The sequence below is a fragment of the Nelusetta ayraudi genome, unplaced genomic scaffold, assembly GCF_046127955.1.
Source record: "Nelusetta ayraudi isolate G7.1 ecotype Tasmania unplaced genomic scaffold, CSIRO-AGI_Nayr_v1 ptg000090l, whole genome shotgun sequence".
NCBI lineage: Eukaryota > Metazoa > Chordata > Actinopteri > Tetraodontiformes > Monacanthidae > Nelusetta > Nelusetta ayraudi.
In genome coordinates, this window is record NW_027466140.1 from 2985174 (window position 1) to 3009019 (window position 23846).

Sequence of the window (23846 nt, forward strand, 5' to 3'; positions counted from 1 at the left end):
ACGTACGCTCGCCATACAGTTAAGCGTATGATAACAATAAACAACCCTGGAACAAGAGGTACGCACCCACGGAACCTGTCGCTCGAATTCTTCTACAAAGTATCGGAATTATGAGTCAAGATAATTACGGATAGTTGAAGAAACACCACGACGATTAATGTGGAACCACCGTCGGCCTTGACACAAAGGATTTTCGAGTTTTGGTGTCAAACCTGAGGAAGAACTTGAGTTACCCCTTCCTTAGCCCCTCCAAGCTAGCCGTGGCTCATTCCTTGCTTTGCACTTTCTGTTAATCTGGTATGCAGTTGCCAGAGGACTCTGCTCGCACTCGTTCTTTTCCGCCACCTTCTCTGTCCCTCTCCCCGTTCTCGCTGGACCTATGTCTCGCTGGCTTTTCCCCTGGTCAGGCTCAATCAAGAAGCGGGCCTGTCGGTACCTCTTACAGCACTACCTCGGCCACTTTTTACAGGAAAGGCTGAGCCTGGATCAGCTGGGCTTGGACCTTTACAACGGCAGTGGACTCATCAAAGAAATCAACCTCGATGTCTGGGTAAGTGCCTTTAATGAGACGTGGGAACGTGTCCCTCTGCTTTCTGCCTCGTCTCAGCAGTTGCGGCAGTCACCGTGTGCTGTTTTTGTCGAACTCGTGCAACCCTGCCTGTTTCGCAATTGCACTCAAGTACAACAACAATCTCGAACGTCATGAGCAGTCTTCGTCGGCCTGCCTGCCTGTAGCAAAGCTCACATGTCTTCGAGGAACTGAGCTTTATTAGAAAGCAACAACAACAGCAGCGCAGGTTCATTATACCCATACTAGTATCTAAAAGATCCCACCTATGTTGTTTTGGCTGCACGATATTTTTAAGTTCTTCAGTTCCAACAGCAAAGTCATCTCGGTTGCACTTTGTGTGTGTTCCTGACTATCCCCTCTGTTTTTACAGGCTGTCAATGAGCTTTTGGAATCTCTCGGGGCTCCATTGGAGATAGTGGATGGATTTGTGAGCAGCATAGCAGTGACCATCCCCTGGCAAGCTCTCCTCACTGATCACTGCACTTTAGAAGTGTCTGGTCTCCAGATAACATGTCGACCCAAGTACCGCACCAGTGAGTTTAGTGAAAAATAACTTCCTTTGTCAAACTACAGGTTACATTGTTTTAAACACTTAGCATCTGCATATGTCTCAAGGTGACTGTAATTGAACCCTTTAAGAAATTAGAACATGTTCAAGGTCCCATGACTTTTCCTATGTTTTCTAACAAAGTATGTGCCTTGGCTGTTGCATATTTTTCTTTCTCCAGAAAGTGTATTGAATCTAATTGTTATGGAAGTCAGTCCTTTGTTATGTAACAAAGGAACTGAGACCTCTTAGTTTCATGGCTCTGGCAACACCCTTAGCTGGGTGTTTGGTCCACCCACCACTCCCGACCCCCACAGTTTCCTATTTTTCAGGTTGTTTTTGTTTTTTGCGTAATTAATATTGATGGCTTCACTGGAGCACAGAATGAACAACTAGTGTTCTGACAATGTGGCCTCAAACAGTGTAAGAGAAAAATAACAAAAAGACAACAATAACATGAACAAATCATGTATTCTTGCATTGTGTCCATCTTGGAGGAAAAAAATTGCTAATGCCCCTGACAATGTTAATGTTAGGTGCATAGTTGAATATATAATTTGAAAAAAACAAGTTTAGAAAACTTGAAATTTAGATAATATAAACAGAAGAAACAATTGTTAGACCTAATTGTTTCTTGTTTTGTTTGTTTGTCCCCAGACGGGGGTTGGGACTCCCAAGGCTGGTCATCCAGTATGACCTCCAGTATGCAGCTGGCCCAGGAGTGCCTAAAGGACCCCCCGGAGGTTTCAGAGGAGCCACCGGTCCAAGAGCCACCGGCTCAGCTAGAAGGGCTTGAAATGTTTGCACAAACCATTGACACAGGTGAGTCAAAATCGAGTGTGCTCCGTCTGGAAGAAGCGACGGTGAACTAATAGCCATCAAATCCACCTTACAAAATATTTCTTGCCAATGTTCACCCACATTGTTCTTTTAATAAAATCAGACTGAACACAAATAGCAGGAACAAAAGGAGTCATCAAATCTCTTAATTTCTCTCATTTGTGTTTACAGTTCTCCGTCGCATAAAAGTCACCTTTATAGACACTATTGTTCGCATTGAGCACCAGCCCCTGGACCTGGAAACAGGCATTGCCTTAGAAGTGCATATCAAACGGTGAGTAGTAGTGATTTTCCTCTTTATGAAACTAGCATCTTAGAAATAGATTGATCATCATTTGGATCCTGCTGTGGTAAAAATTAACTGGCATTGAGCAGCTAAAGGGGTGTAATTTCTTTCCAGGTGTATTTTCTACTACTAGTACTAGTGGTTAGTCTGATGTCGGCTACGGTTTTCAAGTGTTGTTGTTTCTTGGGTGGCAGCCATAAAGACATAAAAAGAGTCCTGTAGCGCTTGTTATGGAAGGGCAGCGCACAGCTAAGATCTTAAGGACTTTAGACAGTGATTTTCCATTATTCAGATTTATACTAATATCCCATTTGCCGTTTTTTTAACATTTTAATATGTTACTGGTGACATTTATCATTAATATTGTAAGTTCCACATATCAACTATCAACACTCACAATACAGTCAGGCTGCAGAAGAAGAGATAATAGAGCCGATAAGGAGAAGAGGCCCCTGCTCACTTCTGACCTTCTTTGGCTCAGACCTCAATGTGAAGCTCATTTTAAACAAGGTCACCACTGACGAGTCCATTGCAGCGAACTGACTTTTATAAATGGCCGAAGTTTGCTGCAGTCTCAGCTGTTGTCAGTCTGGGATTACAGAAGTTTGTGAACTTGACAGGTTTGAATGCAGCTTGCATCTGCTCCGTGTATTTACAGTTTATACATTCTTGACTCATTTGGAGTGATGATAATAATAGTTATAAAGATGGTGCCACTGTGATGCTGTTTGACAGTGATCTTTTTTTCTGATAATTCAGATTCAGAGTTTCCATTTTCACACTTCCATGACCGATGACTGGACAATGACATCTGAGTTTTATGTTTTTATTCCACGCCACGTGTCTGCAGACACCTGTGACACAGTTTACTCACGTGTTTCTGGGTGATATGGCTGAACTCTCTTTGTATGAGTGGCCTATTGACAGAACTGCTGCCTGTGCTGATAGAGGGTTATTGCCCTGAAAGCCAGGCCATTTTCAGCCACTGTTATTAGGATAACTGAGTTTCCAGAAACTTGCCACTATATAACAAAAAATAACAAAGTTATTACAGAAAGAAAAAAATCTGAAACTACTTGACTGATGAGTGAACGGTTCATTCTTCTAAATTCATCTTGCATATCAACACTAGATACAATTCTCTGCCCTTGTCCCTCCCTTGTTCGTTTCTACTAAAATAAAAACTGCACATCTTCTTTGTTTATATTACTTGTGTTTTCCTTGTGTACTTTATGTAGATGCTGTCATTGCACAAAATAATGCTCTTTGGTGACATGTTCCACCAGGCTGGAGTACTTTGATGAAGCTGTGCGAGACCCAGCCAATCAGACTGCTGCACCCATCGACATCCACCAACCGCCCGCCTTCCTGCACAAGATTCTGCAGCTGAGTGCAGTTCAGCTGCTGTATGACAGCACAAGCATGAACCAGGTGAGAGCCTCAAACTGTCCTAAGATCAGTTTCTTTCTCTATTCTATCTTTGTTTTTCGATGTGGATTCAATATTTGATTTGCTCTTTTACCCCCCCCCCCCTCCCAAAATGTGGGACTTTCAGTTGGAAATTTAACAGAGGCTTTACAAGATTGTTCAACGGTGTCAATTTTTCTAAAACTTTTTAATAATCTTTTAAACAGATTAAATTGATGCTGAACATTTTAGAGAATTGCATCCAGAAGACTTTTACTATATAAAATACATTTCTATAAATGAATGAGCAGCACAAAAGGATAAATGCCAACAACCTTTCATTGCATTAATGTATTTTGCAGACAGTAATCTTGGAATTCTCCTGTACTTAGGCTGTCCGGAAGGAGGAACCCCCAGGGTCTGTTGGGTCAAGTGAAGGAGAGGATGAGGAGCAGGATGAAGAGGAAGAGGGGAAGCAGGAGCATGAAGAGGAAGGGGAAGATGAAGACAACCAAACGCCACCTACCAGTCTTCCCTCTCAACCACTACTCATAGGAAGCTGCTCTGGATTCATTGAGACGACTGTGAAGATCAAACAGAATGACATGCTGCCTGGACCAAAGGTGTGTGTTCTGCCACTTTTCCATGACGCAGTCCAAGCAACTGCTCACCTCTGCTCAACTGGCCTCTTCTGGTATCAGTCATTTTCCATAACAATAAAGAACCAACTCAATACGGGTGGAGTCATCATAGCAAGATAGTCTGAAAATCCCACCTGACAAAACCTTCTCATTAGTGTGTCACTGCATCTGGCTCCCTTTCTCCCTCTGCCAGCAATCACAGAAACAGTTGCACCTCATTGTTGGAATCCCAGCCATGTAGGTACTGAAATACGACCTGGTAATAATACTACCACTTAATGGAAAAGCTTAAAAAAAAAAAGTTATAAAATAAAACCTAGTGTGTGCATGTGCGTGTATGTGTTTCTTTTAGGACACAGATCCTGTTTGACTGACTTGTTCCTCCTTGTTGTGCAGTTGGAGTTGGATGGGAAGTTGGGCTGTGTCCACCTGCTGCTGTCCCCCGACCAAGTGACTCACCTGATGGACCTACTTGCAGCCCTCTGCATTGACACCGGTACAATAAAACTCACATCCTGAACAAAAACATAGTAGAAGAAACGTACCTACAGAGGGCAAATATTTTCTTGATGGTGACATGAGGCTGGATGCAATGAACAAATTAAAACACAAGAGCAGCATTATTACATTAGAAGTGAGATCAGTTAAATGCATCATTATACATTTGTCTTTTGCTTCTCTCCCCCTTAGAATTGGAGACCAAGTGTCGCGGAGCGCATAGTCGACCATTAGATTCAGAAGACATGCGCATGATCGAGGAGGATCTCAGCAAACAGCTGGGCTCCAGTCCCAGAGATCTGGAATGGGACGCTGAGCCATCCCTGGAGCCCTACATCACCAGCCTGGAGAACGGAGGTAGCATCTAGCGTCAAGAGGGAAAATAGAGATGAAACTTGGAAAGAAAAAAATTTAAAGCTATGCATGGAAAACACATCTTTAGCGTTCTTCTATTCTCTAGTCACAGGAAATGTGTCTTTTGCCAGGTTGGCGCAAATGAATAAGACTGGTTATGATCGTGTGCTTGCAGAAATGTTTTTTTCCATGGGTCCTGCTGGGATGGCCAGCAGCGTGACGTCAGTGCGGTCAGGCAGCGAGATGTCAGAGACCAGTATGGACTCGTCGACCCACAGTCTCAGCTTCGCACAGCCTGCTTCACTGACTGCACAGGTACACCGCACGTGGTCAAGAATTTCCTTGTAAATCACAGTAGTTCCATTTTTGAAATGATACCAGTACAAAGAAGAATAACATTTTAATTTTTCCTCCCAGGGCATGGTGAACTGCCCCAGGAGATATCCTGTAGCCGGCTGTCTGTCAAGCTTACCCCAGGCCAGTGGCTGGACCAAAAGTAAGGCCACTGCTGAATCCAATGCAATTGGATGTTGTTGTCAGTTCAACATTTTGACAGCAAATTCGCTTATTGCCACAATTTTGAGAATCATATGAGTAGGTAGGTTAAATTATAAGCGCCTGTTCCAAGGAAAAGCTGTGAACTGCATAGTGGCCACACTACAAAAAAACAAATAACACTCACTCACTCACTCACTCACTCACTCACTCACTCACTCACTCACTCACTCACAAGCACTCACACCAATGTTCTCCTAATAACATGGACTGTGCGAGGAAGCTCAGACACTGGGAGAACATACTAACTACACAGAGAGAAGCCCAAGGATCGAACCTGCAGCCGGCTTGCTGTACCTGACAGAGCGAACCACTACCCTGCATTTAAATCCAAGCAACAAAGCAGTTGCACTGTACAAAGTCTCTCCCTCAGCAGTTTCAGCAGCTCAGTAGCCTCAGCGCTCAGAAGGGATTTTTCATGCTTAGGTGTGACACTTTATTTTTTGAACATTTCCCTCTTTTTGCAGGCCGCGCTCACAGAACCCAGGCTGAGCAGCTTAAGCCGGATGCACTTCTGCGGCTTTCAATTGGTGGGCTGACCCTGACGCTGCTGCAGGAGGACCCGCCCCCTCAGCCCCCCGACAGCGCCGCATCAATGGCCGGCGTGTCTGAGGTGTTCTTCCAGGAGCTGGCCTTCTTCAAAGACAGCATGTTCAACGAGAGAGATTTCCACCATCTGCGGGGAAGCTTTGCCAAGGCCTGCCCCCACTCCCATCTCAGGTTGCAAAGAAACACCAAACAAGCAAATTCCATGGATAAATTTGTTGCCACTCAACATATTTATCCATTTATAGCTGCCACAGATGGCATAGTACCTATTTTGATCTGGCACGTTTCACTCTTAATTCTTGTTTGCCTTTGAAAATATCACACATTTAACTCAAATCAATGGAAATATGAAACCTATGAGCCTCTTTTTAATCACACTGTTTAGTTTTGTTGTCGTGGCGTTCCAGTAATCATCATCATCCTCTTGCCACAGAGTGACCGGAGCAGCGGTGCAGGTCTCCTGCGAGATGCGGAGCGGAAGACGCCACAGTCGGGCAATGACCTCCGACCTCTCCTTCAGCCGACTGGAGCTGTTAGAGTGCCTCTGGGAGGACGGACAGCCTCAGTACAGCGAGGTAGAATAGTATATTTCTGTTGCTATCGCTGAATGAAAGATATTCTGCCCTCTCAACACATTCACTGATGCGTGACTACCAGAACAATGTCCCTGCTCGACACTAAGAGAGCAGTGAGATGCAGCTTATCATAGCAGCTTTCATTTTGCTTCTTCAGTTTCATCTGCAAGATGATGAAATTCAATGGCTTGTTGTGAGGGAACTGACTGTTTTGTCTTCCTCTCTTCCCAGTTGCTTCAGTTCCAGAAAGCTGGCATGTTTACAGTCGGCACTGCAGTTCGACCCTGCGCCCAAGTGCACTACAGCCTCACCGAGAAACACCTGCGAAGGGTGCGCATTGACATTTTTAAACCAACATGTTGATTATACGAGTGTGCAAATGTGTTGTGCAAATACTTTTGTTGACTCTGCGTATTAATGTCAAACAGAGGCCCTGTGGGAAAATTTATGTCAAGAGAAATGCTGAGACTATTTCTTAAGTTTGTTTTCTTGTTAACTGACATTAGTTTGTTGGATAGTTAAAAACCCAAATATGAGACAATAGGCTCATTATATTATATTTTGCCTGTTATAGTGTCAGACTTTTACTAAACAGTTTACATTAAAAAAATGAAATATTCATTAATCCATGGATATTTTTTTAATGATTAATTCTGTGTTTTGCAGGGGAAACAGCGGGTGGTGCAGCGTGACAGTGTGGTGCGGGTGGAGCTGGCTGAGCTGAGAGCGGAGCTGGACCTGGATGTCTTCAGCCGACTGGGGAACCTCAGCAAGGCCTTCAGCCACTGTCCCTCGCAGAACACACAGCCTGGAGCCGTGCAGGTGCACACACTCAAGCATTTATGTTCTTTTATAGACAATCGTTTCATAAAGAGGATATTAATCTCTCATGAAGTATAGATAAGTAGAAAACGTGAAGTTGAACTGTATAGTTTGGAACTATACCTGTTGTGTTATTGCATATTTCTTCTAGTATCTGCTGTGAAATGCACAAAGAAAAGCCAAGGGATTTAAGTTAATCACAGTTTTTTTCATAAAGGTCTTGAAAAGAAAAGAGAAGTTTCGAGTAATAGTTGTAGTTGTTTATGGACAATGACAGGATTCGAGGTCAGTTTCTCCACAATGCATCTGCTTTGTGTAAACCTGGATCATTGAACGAAATTTCAGAGGATATAATTTTGGCATTTGTGGTTTTGTTGACGTAAAGTCCTTGACGTCAGCGTCAGCATGACACACGGGAGCCATAAAATAGACAGATCTGCAAGAACGGCTTGAAAAGAAAACCCTGTATTGTTTCACAGCGTTTGTGCTCGCAGTACCTGAGTCAAATGACCAGTTAAAACAGCAAATGAGCACTGCTGAAACAAGAACTGCTCAGTAGTCTGTCTTGAGTGATTATAATTGTGTTCCTGACTGTTGCCGTGTGGATCAGTTTCCAGAATCTTTTTCTCTCTAAATTAAATCTGTACTGATTGTGTCCCTCTTCTTGGATCCAGAGTACGGAACTTTGCTCCTCCTTCACCCTCCTGTCCCCCTACGCTGTCCTGGTCCTTCGCTTCCCCATACCCGACCTGCGGCCCATTCCTGAGCGCCGACCACCGAGCCAGAAAGCAGTGCGGCCGGAGACGTTGGTGCTGGAGCTGACGGAGCTGGAGCTGCAGCACCAGGAGGCCCCAGACCTCCAGAAGGAGCAGACAAGTGCGGGGAACCCATGTGCCCCTTGCCTCACTCAGCTGCTGGAGGCTTCCTTCACGGACCTGCATGGTGGGAATGAGAACCTCCCCACCGCATCGCATGACCAGCGTTGGCGAACATGTTGTGTGACGTGAAGCGATCAGCATTTACAATTTTGACCTTACTGTGTTCCAACAGGCTCGTATGAAGGATGGGAAGGCGACTCTTTCCCTTGCATCAGAGTGAAAAAGAGCCGTGACTGTCTCCCAAGGTCAGTGTTTATCATGGGAACCACTAGAAATGGGTCTTTGGTCAGAACTGAGGAAGTTTTGCTCAACAAACCCAATAACAAAATATGTGTTATTAAGATAAGTAGCAAATAAAGATAAAAAGATAAATAACATGTGCAATGCTAAGTCACTGTTTGTGTGAACAGGATATCAGTGCGCGTGCGCGGAGGTGACATGCAGGAGCCGGTATCTAGTCTGGGCAGCGTGAACCTCATCAGGGACCTCGGCTCCGTCTTCCTAGAAAGCCACTGTGAGCTGGGTGACAAGAGCAGCTCACCGTTCTCCTCCAACCGCACCATGTTCGAGACGGAAGAGGTCAGCTGACGCCAAACAGACCGCACCCCACCCCCCAGTTTCAGCAGCCAGTCGGGATAGTCGGAGACCAAATTCCTCTATGTTCTTCTTGGTGTCTCAGATGGTGATCCCAGCTGACCCGGAGGAGATGAAACAGTTCCAGGAGCAGTGCGTGGCTCAGTGTCAGTGCGCCGTGGATATCAGCCTCCCACTGGCCTATATACTGCTGCCCAGCAAACAGGCCTTCCAAAGCATCTATAACAGGTGTGGCTGCAGAGCAGGAGCTGATGTTATTGCTGTTTACTATTAGGTCAAGTGCAAGACACTCTTTATTGATAGAGTGCTGGCCCTGGTTTTGGTCTCTGTGTCGGACCTGCATCTTTTTGTCTGGGTTCACATGGATTCTCTTCTCTCGTCGTTCTCCTGCAGGATCAACAACGACTTGCTGATGTGGGAGCCTCCCCCTCCCGCCGCTCACAGCCCCGAACACAGCCGCCATCACCACGATGAGTTCCAGCTGTGCAAGTCGGCCTTTCGCCTGGGTGAGCTTCCCCAGTCGCTTTTGCTGCAACGCGACAGTATAACATTTTGATTGTGCGGTCATTTTGTTGGATTGTGCTCACATGAGGCTCCTCCCTTCGTCTTCCCAACAGACTCGGATTCAGAGGAGGATGAGCCTCGTTTCTACCTGGCCAGTGAGTCGTCTGGAAGGATCCGGCAGTCGGCTCCGCGCCCCAAACACAACCTCAGTCTGCTGTCCCTCACTGTGATGATCGGCAAAGGACGTCTTCAAGCCCGAACTGACAAGAAGGTGAGCCGCCGGCCTCCTTAATGTTACTAAAGGACTCAGAATTTACTCAAACTAGAGCCGCATCTGCACCTACAATCAGTGGAGCTTGATATCTTGTTTTTAACCCCTCTCATGTCATTCTGCGCTCTAAGGACGACCAGACTCATGGGGAAATTGTGCTCGACCTCGAAGGGGGGAAGATATTCAGCGTGGCGCAGCACCAAAACAACCCCAATCTCAATTTTCTATGCGTCGAGAGCAGACAAGTGGAGCTGTACCATAAAGGTACTGGCTTTTACTCAATTTGCAAAGATGTAACCAATGTTAAAAGTGTCTCGCATGTGCGGCGTCCTGACGTCAACTCTGTTTGTGCTCGCTGAAATCGACTGCAGCGGCGGTGAAAGACACGTGCATCCCGCAGCGGCTGGAGATGCCCAGTTTCGCGCCGCCGAAACACCTGGCGCCCACCATCTACCCCACAGAGGTGGGCGTGAGCAGCGTGTGTGGCAGGGAGGGCGAGACGCAGATGTTGTCCACCGCCATCAAAGTCACGCTGGACCCTCAGAGGGACGTCAAGGTGCGTCCTTCTCAGACACCTGCATTTTTCCTCAACCGGTGCAACCCTCTAATTTAACGCTTTGTCCTGTTTCTACTCAAAGGAGTTCCTCGTCGCTCTTCGACTTCAAGGCGCCACAATGAGACATTACATGACTCAGACCAATCACAGCTGGCACGAGCAGGTGAGAGGATTTCAAATGGCGGTGGACTCTCACAATTGTGTTGAACCTTTTTTTTTTCCTGGAAGTTTTTTCTCAGTACTCAGATATAGTTTCTGTCCCACGTGTGTGTTTGTTCTTACATTTGTCTTATTGTAACAAATTATGAAGTTGTTCTTTTTTTCCCAAACCTTAACTTTACCCGAAAGAGCAGGAATTAGATATTTTTGACCTCATTGAAGGGCCGGTGGTTGTTACTGCTTGTTATCTCTCTATACACCAATGCTATGTTTTTACTTGAAATTCAACCATTTTACTTAAAATATATATCAGCGTAGAGAGGTTATTTTTATCTGAACGTAATGCAACGCTACTACCAGCCTCTCATTCTTTGGTAAACAATCTCTCTGTTTGTTTCAGCTGGTTGATTTTCTGGACGTCATTGATGATCCCATCCTGGGATACACGGCGCCTACCATCATCACTGTTCTCCACACACACCTCGCTTCTTGTGCCGTCGACTACAGGTGACACATCACTTAAAAAAAAAAAGAGAGCTGTAAATCCACTTTCTACCTCTTCCTGTATCCGCATTAATCACGTCCGTCTCTGTTGGTTCAGGCCACTGTACCTGCCGCTGCGCATGTTGTTCACAGCAGAGTCCTTCTCGCTGTCCAGTAACATCATTGTGGACACTGCCACCTTCCACCTCAGGTACAGTCTGTCCGTCCAAAAGCTCCTGTTCTGTCGCTGATGTAATATTCTACTGCGTGTTCACTCTGATGCAAAGTGGCATTTATTAGCTGTTAATTTGTGACTTTTTTGTTGTTGTTGTCAGATTCATTCTGGACGACTCTGCTCTCTACCTTTCTGACAAATGTGAAGCTGAGACAGTGGATCTGAGAAGAGGTGAAAACTCACATTTGTGTCATGTTGACTTGTGTTATTTTTGGCGCCCTCTTCAGTGGAGGAATGTAAAACAAGGAGGGACATTTTGATTGAAGAAAGTTGTTTTTGTTCAGATGAAGCATTTTCCTGACACATTAACACATTCAAAAACACATTTTTGTGTGAAAGTACCTTTTTAGAGTGTTGCCCACATAAGAGTTGCTATTTATAAGTAGTTTTGTAGACGACATTTGTCACAAAACAGATGTAAACAATAATCAGCGCGCAAAAGAGGTTCAGTTTTAACAAACCTGTGAACCACCTTTACATCACGCAGACTATGTGTGTGTGCTGGACATTGACCTGCTGGAGTTGGCCATTACCACATGGAAGGGCAGCGAAACGGGCAAGCTGGTAGGTGTTCGCCATCTGTTTACATCCCCGCGTTGCGTTCACATTCACTCAGCAACCGCAAAGCGCTGCGGCACAAAAATGTCTAGCATTGTCAAAACAAAAATGTAAATGTACACAAAACATTATAATTTAGCTAAATTCACAAACCACTAATGAGCACGGGGGCCCGTTTTCCTTAACATCTGCTTTGCCATGATGAGGTTTCTCTGTTATTATGGCTTTGCACAGCAGTTTCTGTCATGGATCACTTTTTAGTCGGACAAACAACCAAAGTTGTCTCGTCAACAGTCAATCTGCAGCCAATCAGCAACAAGGCTGGGGCATGACAATAAAGTTAATTCAAAGTTGGGCTTTCTCTTGTTTCTGTCTTCATATTGGTAATGAATGTATTTTTAATTACATTTATAATTTGATCACCCATATTTGTTCTAGATATTCACTAGTTACTTTAAAGCAGTGGTTCTCAAACTTTCTCTGTTAAGCCCCACCTTGGAGGAAGAAAAATTTTCATGCCCCCCCCTCGCCCAAATTTGGGGCTAGAAGTGCCAAACTTGATGTGGCTGAGTCTTGAGGGATCCCAATGAACCTGCAAGTGGCCCCATGTCTCTAGGACAAAGTTGACTTTTGACCCCATAGACTTGCATGGCATTAGGGTTAGGGTTACTACTGGAATTAGGGTTAGGGTTTCGGGGTTCCTCATGGGCTAGAAGCCCCAAATTTGACGTGGCTGTGTCTTGAGGGATCCAGATGAACCTGCAAGTGGCCCCATGTCTCTAGGACAAAGTTGACTTTTGACCCCATAGACTTCCATGGCATTAAAGTGAAAATGAGTAAATAATCAAGTCACCTTTTTAAATCAATGTTTTGACCCTTTGGCTCAGAATGACGCAACACAACGAATCACACACAAACAAGCAAAAGTTTAGGAGATTTATTGTAATCCAACTGAAAACTAAGAATAGCTAAACAAAGGTCTCAGCTGCAGCAGGATAAAGAGAGAGTGAGAGAGAGAGAGATGGTGTGGCCATTGCTTTTATTCTTACACACACCTGCAGGTGATTACAGCTAATCAATACAACGAAGAGAACCAGACTTTTCGCACAAAAATACAGGCCTGAATTCTTGGTCTGGAACAATCAACTTTTAAGCTTTGACAGGTAGACACATTGTAAAGAGTTATGTACAGTAAAATACTTGTAAAAGTAATAATGCAGTCATTTCCTGCAAATTGTTTCACCATTTCAATATAATTCCACCTGCTTCTTCCTGTTCATCACCTTTCTGCTTCTCCTGCCTTTGTTGTTTGTTTCAGTCTCAGCCTCTTTTCGAGCTCCGCTGCTCCAATAATGTGGTCCACCTCCACACCTGCGCCGACTCTTGCGCCTCGTTGGTCAACCTGCTGCAATACCTGGTCTCCCAGGGCGACCTGCACCCCCCACCGCGGCAAACCTCTCCCACGGAAATCGCTGGCCAGAAGTTACCAGTAAGTGTGACTTGTTCACGACAGAGTTTCTCACCTTCAGGCCTAGAAGTTCATAGTTTGCTCTACTTTGCATTTGCTGCATGCAGTTCCAACAGATCTGTAAACCTGCCTGACCTCAAAATGCCTCAAAACGACTGATGCATGTTGTGTTTTGTCAGCTGTCAGAGAGTCCTGCGTCCCTTCCGCTGTGCCCCCCGGCTGAAACCGCTGAGATCAACCAGTACGACTTGGCTGATGCCTTAATCGACACGGAGAAGAGCCACCGGGACGAGAGCTTAGAAGCAGGTTGGTTGTCTCATCGGCGTCACACTGGACATCACTGACATTCTGACTTGGGCGGCATAAAGTGTGTTTCTATGTCTGAATGGCTACATGGGGGGGCCTGCACCTCAACATGTGCTATTGGCTGTTGGCTGATGTAGGTTGTCATTGTAGCTATGTGTTAGTTGACAGCTGACAAGTGTATGTTCTGTTGTTGTTGTTTTTTTTCTACCCAGGTTCACCCACCATACCCAGGGCCTCTCCTGTATCTGTCTACTTGTTCCCCGGCGAGCGTTCGAAAAGCGGCCCTTCCATCCTGCAAACGGTTGACTCTGAGCTGGACGTCGCCATGGCAACGGAGGCTCAGGCCGACATGATGTCGGACGACGCCTCGGGAGACTCCACCGACAACGACGACTTCTGCATCCTGGAGGCTCCTGGCATGGGGATTCCTGTGAGCTTCATGGTCCTCTCCCACACCCACCATCTCCTCATCCTTATTGCTGCTCCTGACATGATGATGGTCGCATATGTTTTTACTCATACACATCTCCTCATGGGATTGTTCACAGCCCAAGGACGGGGAGCCCGTGGTGACAGTGCTGTCGGCGGGGCCTATCAAGGTGAAGGACAGTCATTTCTCGCGGCCTCGAGGCAGCTCCGACCTTCTGCGAGCACCCAGCCGCTTCCCAGTGCCTCAGAGCAGGGTTGTGCTGCGGGAGATCTCCGTGGTGTGGCACCTCTACGGAGGCAAAGACTTTGGCAGTAAGCCCATGTCCGCGCACACCCAGCACGCAAACAGGTACGATTGACAGGCGATCAGTCTTTTACCCGAGGTCATCTCACTTTCATCCCACTCACGTGGCTTTTCACTGTTTTCCTCCTCAGAGGTCGGCCGGCCCCCGCTGGCGCCCGCGGGTCCCCGTCTCGCTTCGCCACATCCTCTCGCCCCCAGAACTCCTGGCGCTGGGCCGGAGGCAGCGGCCGGCAGCACACGCTGCTGGTGGAGATCCAGCTCACCAAGGTATTCAAGCGGTGTATGTGTGTGCGCTGTGTTTGGGTGAGATGGCAAGAGCGGAAGTCAGCAGCTGAGGAACCAGTCAAAGTTTGCACAAACCTTCTCATGCAATTTTCTTTTTAACTTTCTACACTGCAGATAGATACTGAAGACATCAAATATATGAGCAAGATATGTGTAATTATGCATCAAAGAAAAACAAGTTAAATAATAAATATGCGTTTTATGAAAGGTGGCTATCTTGAAGAATTTAAATATAAAACGTATTTGAGTTATTTTACACTCCTATTGTTTCCTACATAATTCCATGTGTGTTCATACGTAGTTTTGATGTCTTCATTGAGAAACTGCAATGTCAATAGTCATGAGAATGAAAGAAAGTACATTAATTTCATAAGATGTGTCAAAACCTTTGACTGGTTGTCAAAAGTTTGTGTAGGTTTCAGGTCATTACCTAATATAATAAGTTAGTTAGTAAAATAAATGACACAATAAACAAATATGACCTGCAGTTAAGACTTTTTAAAACTTCTTCATGAAGTCTCCTGAAAACTGGGCGACTCTTCTTTGACCACCACTCAGACATGCGCTAATGTCTTCTGGACACATCTCTCATCTTCCACAGGTGTCCTTCCAACACGAGTCCTATCCTGCGGCAGTAGCTGGGCAGGATGGCGAGGGCTCGGGCCCAGTGGGGCCGGGAGCCTGCCCTGGTGGTGAGCAGCCGCTCTCCAGGCAGGTGTTCATCGTGCAAGAGCTGGAGGTTCGAGATCGATTGGCCTCCTCGCAAATCAACAAGTTCCTCTACCTCTACACCAGCGAGAGCATGCCGCGCCGTGCTCACTCCAACATGGTGAGGCAGCAGAGAGGCTGAATGGGGAGACGGGGGGTGGGGTATGGGGGAGGAGGAGGGGGGTTATGATCATGCTTCTGATATTGAGTTAGTGTTTTCTCTCTTTGATAGCTTACAGTCAAAGCGCTGCAGGTGTGTCCAGAGTCAGGCCTCGGTGGTCCAGAGTGCTGTCTGCGGATCAGCCTGCTGCCACTACGACTTAACATTGACCAGGTGACTATGCCCCCTAACAAGTTGTACTGTCTGCTTTCAGAATTTCATATTAGACACTAGATAGACACTTAATAAATGCTTTGCTCAATAAGTGATAGTTCCTGAACATTTGGCATCAGATTTCTGCCTGCTTACCCTTCGACATCCAACCTGTTCTCTTCTCTCCAGGATGCGCTGTTCTTCCTAAAGGACTATTTCAGTAATCTGGCTTCCTACGTGAACCCGTACCTCCCTGTGGACCCAGCAAGTGAAGGTGAGATACGTCTTGACGATGATTCTGACTTCTCAGGTGTGTGGTGTTACGATGTGCCCCGGTAATCAAATGTTTGTCCTTATTCTCCAGTGAAGGCAGAGCCCTCGCAGAAGGTGCCTGAGGAGGCAGAGTCTGCAGCTGGCCTGGGACCTGACCTCACGGCTTCTGTGGAAACAACCTACAGCGAGCAGAGCTCGTCCTCGGCTGGCTCCGCCTCCTCCTCCGACCAGCCCATCTATTTCCGGTAGGTGTAGTTTTCACTTTATTCATTCATTTTTTTCTAAAAGGTTACGTGTTCCAAGCAGACAAAGTGAGAGCGCAAAACTCTTCTTGCGGCGTGAACAAAAACATCTCATGTTGACGGTTTTGTTGATTTAAGGGAGTTCCGTTTCACCTCTGAAGTGCCTATCTGGCTGGATTACCATGGCAAGCATGTTGTCATTGAACAGGTGAGAGTCGAGCAGCAACTCGTCCGTCACTGAGGCTGTGTGACATACACGGCAATAAAATCTCACACGTCAAGCGTTTTTTTGCTGCTTCACAGGGAACATTTGCAGGAATTCTGATCGGGCTGGCCCAGTTAAACTGCTCCGAGCTAAAGTTGAAGAGGCTCTGCTGTCGGCACGGGTGAGGAGAAACAATTACATATCATATGGAGCCTCTTGATTGTTTGATTCATAGATAATTTAAAAGACAAGGCGTTTGCATTTCCAATTGTGTAATGAATCTGTTCTGCTCTACTTTTTTTTTTCAGCCTCCTCGGTGTTGACAAAGTCATTCAGTATGCCGTCACTGAGTGGCTCTCAGACATTAGGAAGAATCAGCTGCCAGGCATTCTGGGAGGCGTTGGCCCCATGCACTCTGTTGTCCAGCTGTGTGAGTCCCTACTTCACTCACTGCTACACACACTGCTGTCCACACAATTGGCACAGCTGATGATTAATTGCTCTCATCCCATTTTAACCCTCTTCCTTCAGTCCACGGGGTGAGAGACCTCTTCTGGCTGCCAATCGAGCAATACAGAAAGGACGGGCGCATTATTAGAGGTCTCCAGAGGGGGGCAGCATCCTTCGGTACCTCCACAGCGTCAGCTGCCCTGGAGCTCAGCAACAGGCTGGTGCAGGCTATTCAGGTATCATCTGAAGACGTGTTGTTCATCCATCTTCTATTCTTTAAGCTATACATCCTTGAAGTTAAAAAAAATAAAAAATGACCTGTTATCCTCAGTTGTTTTTTTTTCCTCGATTGCATGCCCTGTAGGCCACTGCAGAGACGGTGTATGACATCCTCTCTCCCACTCCGCCCCTGAGCCGTCTGGCCATCACAGAGGGTCGTGCCCCACCCAGCCGGCCCCGCAGGGCTGCTCAGCCAGCTGACCTCAGAGAGGGCGTGGCCAAGGCCTACGACACCGTCAGAGAGGTGTGTTCTTCAAAAATAAACACCCTGCAACTCTTCTCCAGTCACTGTGTGTGTGCCAACCCCAACATGTTTTTTTTATGCCCTCCAGGGAGTGATCGACACAGCCCAGACACTGTGCGACGTAGCATCCCGCGGCCACGAACAAAAGGGCCTGCCCGGCGCTGTGGGCGGCGTCCTGCGGCAGATCCCGCCCACCGTGGTCCGTCCTTTAATCGTGGCCTCTGAAGCCACCTCCAACCTGCTCGGTGGCATGCGAAACCAAATCAAGCCGGACGCCCGCAAAGAGGATTTCCTCAAGTGGCGCATGGAGGAAGGCCAAGAATGACGACGCTTCTACGTAACGTGTGTGTGTGTGTGTGTGTGTGTGTGTGTGTGTGTGTGTGTGTGTGTGTGTGTGTGTGTGTGTGTGTGTGTGTGTGTGTGTGTGTGTGTTTGCGCGCGTGTGTTTGCGCGCGTGTGTGTGTCTTCGTGAGCTTGCGAGTGGCTCAAGTTTGGACGGAATGTGTGTTTTGTTGGTTTTTTTTGCATGTCTGTGTGGACTAATGACTGTCAATGTGTGCTCCAATGCAAAAAAATAGCAAAATCTAACAATTACTGCAGTACCATACACACAGTGTTTTAATGTGGATCCCTCACATATGGACTACAACAGATATGACTTATTTTGTTTCTTCATACACCTCTCCATACATGTTTCCCTCAATAATACAGTAGTCTGTATATTATCACTGTCTGTTCAAACATATCACTCTCCTCTGGCTTTATATAAAATTATTTTTTGATTTGCACCAAAAAATGATAATGTTGTAACTTAGCAATGGGTCTCCTGATATAATATGAACTTTTTCCAGGACAGCAGACATTCTAGACGGCTTCTAGTAGCTATAGTTATACATTTAAAAAAAACACATTGATTATGACAAGTAATTACATCTAAAAGCTCACTCAGTGTCCTTCGTCACTGATCTAGTCACAGACAGCGTTCCCTGAAAGGTATCACGTCAGCTTCTTGGTTGCACGGTGTTACAGAGCAACCAACACAGTGCAACCTCCTCCAGTGTCCTCCTCTCCACAGATGGTCAAATTGGGAACAGAATCGTTTCAAGTTTCAAGTGGCCTTTGCTAACATCGTCTAGAAGTTTGTAAATGGTTTTCATTTCAGCTTCACAATGCAAAACTGTGTCATTGCTTTAACTCCAGCCCCCATATGCACCTTTTTCTTTCTGTGCTGTTATTTGTGCCATAAACCTTTGTGTCTGAATTGTGTTGCCTTCCCACATCCTGCACCTTGCTTCATCCCAATACTGAGCTGCACGCGTCTCGATGTCAGCCAGTGTTTGTTCTTTTTCTTTTTTCCTGCAGCTTTTTTTGCCTCTGCTTCCAAAGTTCATACACAGAAGGATCAAAACTGATTATACTTATCTTCAAAATTGATTTGCCCACTATTTTAGTCGCCTTCCTGCATTTTTCATGTCTCTTTAGGTTTTTTGTTTTACTTTATTCGTCTTTTTTTTTTTTTTTAATTGTTTAAACACAAGTATTGTCAAGCCAATTCTCAAAATAAGGATTGTGATTATGTGAATCTTGTTACAATGGAGGATGGAAAATTTGGGGTTTGTGGTCTAAAAACTGTTTTACATTTTTATGTTATTTTTTAATACGTATAAAAATGTTTGATTGAAACAGAGTGTGTGACTGCCAAGTGTATGTTGCATGACTGTGAGAATGAAAGGTAGACACTTGTTACACCTGTTGTGTGTAAATGCTATTTACTATATCAAACTGTATGAATGACCTGTATGATATGAAGACAAAGGAATATAAAAAGTTAATACAAAAAAATAAAAAATAGTTTAAAAATAACAAGTTTGACTCTTGTTTCTGCTTTGTATTGGTCATATTTTAATAATTAATAGTGAAACCCAAAAGGATATATTGTATTGCATTCAATGCATTATGTATTTAGTAATTATTTTTTTGTTACATTTTGTATTTAATTTTTTATTTAATTTATAATTGCAAAAAGACATTTCAGCCAGAAAATACTGAGTGCTCATGTCATTCTAAAGGCATATACACATTATCTGAAAATATTAAAATATTTATTATGATAAGAAAACACCTGTAGCAATCCCACACATTATTAATTAAGTTTAAATTTTAATATTTAAACTTAATATTGTGTTTTAATTTAAAACAATGTTGATAACGGCAACAACAAACTCAGAATATGTTGAATGAGCATCATGGTGTGAAGACGTATTTTTCACAAAACATCTGACATTGTTGTACTTTTGTGTGGTTTAACTCACTTTAATTCATCTCGTCACCTGGATATTATATCTACTGAATTACGATTTAGAGCTAGAGGAGAGACATGCAGTATAGCATCACTTTTTGGACGCTGTAATGCGGAACCAATGGTTGCGTTAGGGAAGAGGCAGTGGGGAAACTTTACGGCGATGCAACAAATAAACTTCCGGTCCACATGTAAACTGTTCTGCGTGCGAAACTCGTTCACGAAAGGCGGCAATTGCCACATATATTATATTATATCCACATATATACATTGTCAAATCAGTCAGAGTCTGTTGAACCATGAAGCTTCTTACTCACAACATGCTGACATCTCACGTCAAGGGAGTGACGAAAGGATACCCGCTGCTGATCAAGGTAAACTAGTTTAGCTTTGTAGCAGCCATCGCTGAAAACGTCAAGTCGTCTATTGACCCAGCAAGCGTGTCGTTTCCCACTCTTGCCTTCTCTTGAAATTCTTGTATAACATTAAGTAATTCTAGACCCCCTGGCTATTTCTTTTTAAACTCTCTGAATAAACGGTGGTAATTGTGACAGGACGGGGCTAGCTATACACTAGCTTGTAACTAGTCCTCCGACTCGACGAGACACACGACTGTCGTTGTTTTAAATTAAGTTTTTGTTTGTTTGTTAGTTTTTAAATTATATATGAAAAAATGAGTGTAATTGTTTCGGAAGTTGTCTGTTGTCAATTGTGTAGTGGAGTTGCAGTACAGCCAGTGGATTTAATATCATGTGATATAGGCGGTAGCGAAGAAAAAAAACGTAATCGAAAATTATTAACATATAAAACGTTCAATAGAAAATGTGTTTTTTGTTTCACACAGTCATGAAAGTCAGTTACACAGTGAAATGAATGGTCCAATATTATATATTATATATTATAATATTGGTGCAACATAGATTCAGATCTGATCTGATCTGAATCTGAATAGGAATTAAAACATTCCTAATAATTATCAGACTCGTGATTTTATTTTGTTGTTTGAATACTGTCAGTAATCCTAGAATTGAAGTGTTCTGCCAAATGGTATGCTGCAGACTCCTCACTATTTATTGACTCCTCACTATTTATTGCTTTGGTGAAGGCCACTGAGGTGAAGATGAACGACGTAGAGTTCAACCTAGAATTTGTCACCCGGATGATTCCCAAACTGGAGTGGAGTGTGCTGGTCAAGGCTGCAGAGGAGGTGAGTTTAACACCAATGACTCTCCCATCAGTGTCAAGGTATTACATTAGTTTTCTTTGTTTTGAATTCTTTGTGTGTGATGTCTTATCATTCTTATTTATTTATCTTTGCGTTTTGTTAACATGCAGTTGAAGCTTAAGACCTAGTCTAGTCTCCAAGTAGTAACGTTCACTGTTACTTCCTTTCTCTCTTCTGTGTGTAGTTGGGTCAGCGGCAGGAGCTGCCCGACGAGCTGGTGCCAAACTATGAAAAAGATGAAGACTTCTTGAAGAAAGTTCACAGAGCCTTATTAGAAGTAAGTTGCTTACCTTCAGTCCTGCGGTCTGCTGATGTTGAACCATGTCACAAAATATACTTAAGTAATTGAAGCTGGAACCGTGTCAGAAGATGCATATTCCAATTACTGTGGCAAAACAATAATGCTATAATATTGCACTCTTCATTGTTTAAGTTACTTCTTCAGAAACATCACACTAGACTGATGGTTTTCCGGTGACTTTGTGCACTGCTGCATATAGTATAAATAAAATATTGTATAAATGCTGACAACTGTTTTCAATATTTGTCAGTTATTTAGTGGTCAAGCAATACCGGTAATGAACAGTATTTAGAGAGTAGACTGGCCAGTGGCCAACATGTCATGCTGATATCACATTGATTTATTTTTTAGCATCTAAAAAAGGCTGCTATGTAATATAAATGCCGTAGGGCATTTTTTAAAGTTACTGATTCAATTTAGTCGTCGATTTTATGATTTAATTATTTAACAAATAAATATGTCTACATGGAAAAAGTTACTTGAATTAATTATGAAAGATAAATCAAAGTAATAGTGCACTTAACAGCAACACTTGTGTCATCTGGTAAATCTGGTCGTCCCGACTTCTCAGTTGGATGATGAATTTGGCTGCTGCATGTTTTGTGCCATTGATGTTTCCATCAATTAATATGCTGAAAGTGCAGGCAAGTCAGCCTGTAGTAAATCGTCCCTGGCTGTGTGTTGGAAAACGCACCAGGCTTTGAAAACCTCTGGTTTCAAGTCATCTCTGCTGCATTAAAGATTTCCCTCACTGGTTTAGCCTAATCCACGAAACACAGCCCAAAACCAGAAGTATGGCTTTAGGCCATGTAGTTTTCACAGTGCCATCTAGTGGCTGTGCTGACGCCCTGCTGCCTGCTCTGCGGCGTGTCCCGCAGGTGGAGGTGATCGAGGGCTGCCTGCAGTGTCCCGAGTCCGGCCAAGAGTTCCCCATCTCCAGAGGGATTCCCAACATGCTGCTGGACGGAGGCGAGTCGTAGAGGAGGACATGAGACCCTGACAGTCCCTCACACGGGATTGTGGGTAATTTAAGAGAAGAGAAGCTGGACTCTGAGTTAACATGGTGCCGTAGGAAAATTTGGGCCCACTTTTCCGACGGTTTTTTTTTTTTTTTTTTTTCCCTAAAATTTCTTCAGAATTTTTTTTCCAAGAGAAGAAAAGGCTGGCAATGCCCCTCCCCCACCTCTCTGTATGTATTTATTTTTGTAATTGTCTCTGCTTTTTTTTTTTTTTTCAATAAAACTCCCCCCATTTCCACTGTATTCAAGATGCATTTGGGTTTTCTGGAAAAGCTGTATTTATTTATACCGCAGACACGCTAAAATACAATTCTCTGTAAGTGAGGTGCAGGATCTGAATCCTGTCTTGCCCTCTCTCTCTCTCTCTCTCTCTCTCTCTCTCTCTCTCTCTCGCTCTCTCTCTCTCTCCCTCTCTCTCCCCGTGAGTTTCAGAAAGAGCTGAAACTGAAGGGATGGATGACGTGGCAGTGGCTCGTCTATATTTGGCCCAGAGGAAGGGAGGTAGAAAAAAGAAGGCAGACAAGCCTGAAGTTGTTTTTGAGGAAGTCTCTCTCTCTCTCTCTCTCTCTCTCTCTCTTTTTTGCCTTCTTTCTTTTTATGCCACATTACTGCATAGAGACACGACAAGCCACCACGGGAGGAAGGCGGCTGTAACCTGAGGCCATCCACCCCCTCCCCTTAAAAAAGCGGGTCTGATCTTTTTAACATTAACGTAAGTAGATGAAAAAATACAGGCCTGCAGAGTGAAATTGAAGCGTTCCTCCACTTCTCTTAGGTTCCAGCAGGAGCCAGTTTGTTTGCAGCCACTGTTAATGGTCTTCAGAAAGCGTTTCAAGAAAAGACGGAGGAGGAGGAGGAGGAGGAGGAGGAGGAGAAGAAGGGATGGGGGTTGGGGTAGGTGGGTGGGGGGAGGGGGGGGGGGAGTGTTGCCCTGGCCATAAGCCTCAAGGCAGCCCGAGTCTCTCCTACCTTTCCCTTCTACTTAGAGCAATTACAGGCCTGCACCCGCGACTATAATAACGGTATAATGGGATGGCAGCAGAGCAGCAATAAAAGCCGCCCCTGACAGATTAACAGTCCGCACTCCGAGTCGGGAGCTGTAATTAACGAGAAGAGCAAAGACTGAGAGGAGGTGGGGTGGTGGTGGTGGGGGTTGGGGTCCTGATTGAAAGCTGGGAATGATGACATAATGAGGGACGTGGCACAGAATGTTTTAATGGAATTAAGATGGGCCTCAGGTGATGTGCGCGAGTCGGCCTGAAGAGGAAGGTCATCCAGAATGGAGTCATTTTGAATTTAGAATTGTGACCGAGACGACTCAACAATCATCAAAATAACAAAAGAGAAAAAAGGTAAAACCGATGAAACCCAGAGAATAAATACATGAATTAATAGGAACTTAAAAAAAAAAAAAAAAACAGTCAGTCATTTAATAACAGATCTAAGACAGTGCCATAAAGTGGGTATTGCATATTACTGATGATTAGGGTTGCAGAATTGGTTGCGCAGTAGACACTTTTGATCACCTTCGCAAAAAATACATCCTCATCCTGATCCACGTTTAATCTCCTAACCGAGAAAAGGATATTTGCCCTCAGCCTTGACTCTGCTTG

At 44.6% G+C, this 23846-nt stretch overlaps 2 protein-coding genes across 3 annotated transcripts; both read left to right on the forward strand.

Annotated features, from left to right (window-relative positions):
- Positions 1–14: 14 nt before the first annotated feature.
- Positions 15–19255, forward strand: atg2a (autophagy related 2A). Of its 2 annotated transcripts, none has more exons than XM_076046800.1 (43): positions 15–550; positions 942–1104; positions 1776–1940; positions 2130–2232; positions 3531–3675; positions 4044–4274; positions 4689–4788; positions 4983–5147; positions 5320–5459; positions 5562–5640; positions 6167–6419; positions 6682–6823; positions 7055–7153; positions 7490–7645; positions 8320–8587; positions 8696–8768; positions 8934–9102; positions 9203–9345; positions 9511–9623; positions 9735–9892; positions 10024–10156; positions 10264–10448; positions 10531–10611; positions 11008–11114; positions 11209–11301; positions 11426–11496; positions 11813–11889; positions 13202–13372; positions 13531–13657; positions 13870–14099; positions 14206–14435; positions 14522–14657; positions 15277–15504; positions 15616–15717; positions 15886–15970; positions 16061–16214; positions 16350–16419; positions 16515–16597; positions 16725–16846; positions 16948–17102; positions 17231–17389; positions 17478–17783; positions 17863–19255. In XM_076046800.1, the coding sequence occupies exons 1-42, from the start codon at positions 380–382 to the stop codon at positions 17712–17714; spliced, it is 6072 nt and encodes a 2023-aa protein (XP_075902915.1). In that variant the 5' UTR covers positions 15–379; the 3' UTR covers positions 17715–17783; positions 17863–19255. The 2 variants fall into 2 exon arrangements, with proteins under 2 accessions (XP_075902915.1, XP_075902916.1); XM_076046801.1 differs by having other exon boundaries at positions 13870–14087.
- A 574-nt stretch (positions 19256–19829) lies between these two features.
- On the forward strand, positions 19830–22476 carry trmt112 (tRNA methyltransferase activator subunit 11-2). Its single transcript, XM_076046660.1, has 4 exons — positions 19830–20062; positions 20794–20895; positions 21098–21190; positions 22093–22476. Exons 1-4 carry the CDS (start codon positions 19988–19990, stop codon positions 22192–22194), a joined length of 372 nt encoding a protein of 123 aa, XP_075902775.1. The 5' UTR covers positions 19830–19987; the 3' UTR covers positions 22195–22476.
- Positions 22477–23846: the final 1370 nt, after the last annotated feature.